The sequence below is a fragment of the Cyprinus carpio genome, chromosome B17 (assembly GCF_018340385.1).
Source record: "Cyprinus carpio isolate SPL01 chromosome B17, ASM1834038v1, whole genome shotgun sequence".
In the NCBI taxonomy this organism is placed as follows: domain Eukaryota; kingdom Metazoa; phylum Chordata; class Actinopteri; order Cypriniformes; family Cyprinidae; genus Cyprinus; species Cyprinus carpio.
Genome location: NC_056613.1, coordinates 892998 through 897997, shown reverse-complemented (window position 1 = coordinate 897997; position 5000 = coordinate 892998). Strand labels below are relative to the sequence as shown.

The following is a 5000-nucleotide window of genomic DNA, read 5'->3' as shown; positions in this document are numbered from 1 at the left end:
CATTAATACAATATAAATAGATATGGTTAAATATATTTATAATGCATTTATATTATATATTATATACAATATTTAATTGTATTTATTACATAAACTTATATTATATAAATGCATACATTAGATTTAATATAATTTAAATTGCTGAATTATTTTTGCATGAAGTGGACTCGTAATATGGCATGTTTACTTACATTTGACATTGCTATGCATGCTTTTAGGCACTGAACAGTCCACAGCAGCTGAAAGGAAACAAAGGAAGTGGTTGAGTATATAAAAAAGACAGACAAATAAGGCATAAAGGAAATGCAATAAAAAGCCAGTGGCTTGATGATAAAGATGTAAATACTAAGCTTTAGTATCTGAATTACCTCTGGCTGAATACAGCTTTCTGTAATGTGACAGCATGTGGTCTTTAATCATGTACTGATTCATCAGTTTGCCAGATGAGCCGAGACTGTAACCTGCAAGAAGAATATTAGAGCATTACAGACTATAATAATCCATCAGACACAATGAATACATCAATATTAATAATTAATCGCCATCGGAAAACAACTTAACAAATGGTCTTAGTCTCAGCTGGCATTGCTTTGCTTTTAATGAATGATTATAAATAGATCATAACATTCTGTGTTTGGTCAGATTATTATATTTGATTTGGCGAATATTATTTAACGTTACCTGGTTTAGTGTCCATGATGAGAAACTCTCGCAGGAACCTCATGCTCAAAATACCCGTGTTTCAGCGGAAATCATCGTGTTTAACGTTCACACGAACGCCTAAGTAAATCAAGTAACTTAATAACAGATTGAAAAATAAATATTTTTATTGTATATTCACAGTTATCATCTTTCACAGATGTTTTGCAAGCTGCCAGCTATCTGTCCTCGCTACCGAGAAGCTTCGCCGTCGCCATGTTGGTTACTATGCGTGCGTCTGACGTCATGCAGTCGGTAACATAATCACGCACATGTCCTATTTTTAACCTGTTAACTGTCAACCCGTCCCGTATACGGGACGCCTACGTTTACTTCACTAAATCCTTATCTAATCATGACAAACTATACATCGGTCTAAGACTCATAAATAGATATTTTACCAATGTTTTTTTGTTAAAAATTATGTAGGAAAAGTAATAGATTAATTTATGACAAGAGTGTACCCTCAAGTTCTGACCTTGTCAAAAAAAAAAAAAAAAGTCTTCTTCCTTGCCTTTTTCTCTGTTCACACTTTTCTCAAAATTCATCCTTTAAAACCCATTGAAAACATTAAATCTCAAAATTCATCCTTTAAAACCCATTTTAAAATCAGACATTGCATTACCACGAAAATAGTACATCAATATCATGTTATAAAATGTTTTTGTTCATGAATTATACAAATTTTAGTTTGGAAAGTGCACTTTCAAGTCTGTGTTCAAAAATGTGAGTGACAGTTTATTTTATTATAAAATAAAATAATATGAAATAAGCATATATGTGAAAACCTTTTGTATTCTTATTGCCCAAATCTGGTTCTTTCTGCTAAAAGGAACGAGACTAGGGCATAGGTTTGATTTTGACATATTATATTATATTATAATTAATATTTATATTATATTATATATATTATATACTGCCCTAAATTTTTATGATATTTATGCATTTATAAGATAGGATTTTGACCTCAGTTAATTAAAGACTTTATTTAAAGCTATGATTGCTAATTTACTCATAATTCATAAAGATAGCATTGTTTTGGTTTTAATGAAAACAATGGTTCATATATATATATGTGTGTATACTTAATTTCTTTCTTTTTTCTTTGTTTTGTTTTTATAACTCTACTGCCTTAATAGTTTGATGTTCCCTTCCGCTTCGGTCACTTCTACATTGCTTTGGGAATTACCGTTTCCTCCAAACACTACTGAAGCCTTATTGAATCACGCAGGTGAAACTGGCCAATAGCATTCAAGCGCGTGAAATATGAGGGGCTCCCACTCTATATAAGGCAGCGCTTGTATGTCATCCATTCAGAACCTTTTCCTTCAGCCAACCTTCTACGAGAAGCAAGAAGCCTATCAACAAGACTACTCGCCGTGATCTACACGCTGCAGCGGACATGCCTTCTCTTCCCCTGCTGTGTTCTGGTGAGCTTCGGACACCAAGAACAACTATCAATTGCCATCTCCTCCCCCGAGCCAATCCAAACCTAAACTTCTGATGGCCACGAATCGTTGCATCTTCTCCTGGGTAACGCCCACACAGAGGTGGCGCTTGGGGGGTTGGACAGCCCCCACTGCTGAGATATGCGCCTTCTGATTCTCAGGCTCCGTGTGGCCATCGTCCGAGGCAATGAACTCGCCCAGCTAGCCCTGCCGCGTTTTTCCTCTGCAGCCTTTTTCGAGTCAAGTAGGAAAGTGCCACGAGCTTCTGATGCGGATCTGTCAGGGTCAGGTGATGAGCCCGTGCCGGCTCAGTACCCACACGCTCCTCAGCCCCCTGCTGCAGGTCCCCTTCCAGTGCGCTTCATGACCACTGATTGCCGCCCCTTCCCCGATGCTCAAGATGTAGTATCCCTCGGCGCCATCGAGGGCGCTGAAGGGGGGATGATGGCATTTCAGGGGCAGTGCTTGCGAGAGAGGAGTGGTTCAGCAGCCCGCTGGATGACACTCCGCCCCACAGCAGAGACTCCTCCTCAGTGTAATGCTTGGGAAGACTGCACGCCTCTTCTGCTGCTGTCTGGCATGAACATGAGCCGGTGGTGAGACAAAGGCAGCCGTGGCCGAAGCGCTGTCAGGGCTCGAAGAGACGACAGAGACGGCAGGCCACCGGCACCGTAATGAAAGCCACGTTCCTGACACTGTCTCTCGGAGGAGGAAAGGTGCATCCAGCCAATAAAAAAATCCACTCAAAAATTCAGCTCATTCACAATTTTCTTCAGAAGTTTCTACCGTGTGTTGATGTCGACTGTACAGGAGCAGAATGCCTCAGTTCTGCGAGAGGAAATACACAGCCTCCTCGCTAAACGCGCTGTAGAGACAGTGCCCCTAGCAGATCGTGAGAGCAGCTTCTACAGTCGTTATTTTTTGGTATCAAAGAAAGATGGTGGACTCCGCCCAATATTGGACCTGAGACAGTTGAATTGCATGCTTTCGAAGCACTCGTTCAAAATGATTACGCATAGACAAGTCCTCTCACACCCCACACACACATAATACTTATAAACACTTTTATCTCAAAGGATTCAAATTATCACAATCATGTAACACCCAGCCACCCCCTCGCCACAGGCTTCCCTGAGATTTTCTTTCAAGGGAATAGCATACCAATTCACAGTCATACTCTTCGGCTTATCCCTGGCTCCACGTACATTCACGAAATGCATGGATGCTGCTCTGAAGCAGAGCAGAGAGTCTTAGCCCAATCAGAGAGTGCACTGCTCAGAGACAAGCTCAGACTCCTCGCTCATCTTCAGAGCTTAGGGCTGACTATGAATATGCAAAAGAGCATGCTGTTACCGAGCCAGAACATCTCCTTTTTAGGTGTTGAGCTGAATTCAATCAATATGCTAGCGCGTCTGTTGGAAGAGCACTCACAAAAACTGATCAACTGTCTCGCAGTCTTCAAGTTAGGGCACTCTTCCCCGCTGCCACCTCGACAGTGCGCAAACTAGGGCTCCTACAAATGCGACCGCCTCAGCTCTGGCTAAAGGGATGGATGCCACAGAGTGTGGGCACCTTGCACATCAAAATGACGCCTGCAACTTTGCTGGGTACGTGCTATTGGCCAAAATTGTGATCAGACCCTGCTTGGCGCATATATGGCAACTCTGTATTGCGGGAGTGTTCTTATTGGCACACTGCTGTGAACAGTAAGAAAGACTGTTATGACAGAAGGGCATCGAGCACGGCTCAGGCTGGGAGAGCCATATGCGATGGCAACCTCCCTCAGACCAACCTTTAGTGGGTTGTTGTGATCCACGGGGAGTGGAGATTACACCCTTTGACAGTCAATATGATTTGGAATGTATTCAGCAGGGCAGAGGGTGGATTTCATAGCATCAGCGGGCAGAACACTCACTGCCCGCTGTTTATTCACACGACACACTCTCGCCTTGGAGTGATGCCATTGCTCACAGCGCTGAGACGAAAGTATGCCAAGTATTCCCTTTCCTCCAGTGAAAGTCTGCCTTGCATGCTTTGCAAAATCAAGAGGACAGACAATCGTGTTCTGGGTGGTGCGACCCAGTCAGCCGCGTGCGTTGCCAGAACTGGTGGGAGATGCGGTTAGCCCCCCTGTGGACGATCCCACGGAAGAGAGACCGTCCTCTCTCAAGCTTCCTCTCTCTTAATGATATGATACACAAACACAGAGACACTTAATCTTCACTCTCTACACACTCTACACAGCATACCCACATACTCACCTCCTCAACTCAAGTACTAAACACTAAGCTATGACACCTATCAATCTCTATCAATTAGGATACCACATACACCCACTATCAAATTTGCTCTTGAAGGAAAGTGAGAATTTATTGGAATTGGGCAAGTTGAATGGGTCTTTGCCACGCAAACCCTCCACCCATTTGTGAGAAAAACTCTCCATTATGTGCGTTAAAGACATCTCGGACAAATTTTAAACATGCAAAATACGGGACCGTCAAAGTTGTAAAAATGTCTAATAAAGAAATCTGTAAGGTGTATGGAGGAAAGAGATTTACCAAGGTTTGTGTTAATTTGAGACTGAATATTTCATATACAGAAATGCACATGTGGTTATGATGTCATGCCATTACTAATAGATGTGGGGTCTTAAGGAGGTGCAGTACAGTACAATCCATATTTCATGAGGAATCTCCGGGGGTTTCCTGCTCAATGCATACAGAAGACATCAGCAAATGATGATGAAGAACTATATCACTTGCTGTTAATGAGCATTTTACATTTAAATACTGGTAAGAGCATGAGACAGCATAATTAGCATCTTGAAGACATTTTACATTTAAATACTGGTAA

General features: G+C 41.8%; 1 protein-coding gene across 1 annotated transcript in view; it reads right to left on the bottom strand.

The window, feature by feature from the left end:
• LOC122140224 (spermatogenesis-associated protein 7-like) overlaps positions 1-749 on the bottom strand; it is a 7173-nt gene extending 6424 nt beyond the window's left edge. The window contains exons 1-3 of the mRNA XM_042743065.1: positions 682-749; positions 369-461; positions 192-239 (exon numbers count right to left, since the gene is read on the bottom strand). Coding sequence (XP_042598999.1) covers positions 192-239; positions 369-461; positions 682-724 — 184 coding nt within the window. The 5' untranslated portion in view covers positions 725-749. The remainder of the gene's footprint in view (positions 1-191; positions 240-368; positions 462-681) is intronic.
• Between the last annotated feature and the right edge of the window lie 4251 nt (positions 750-5000).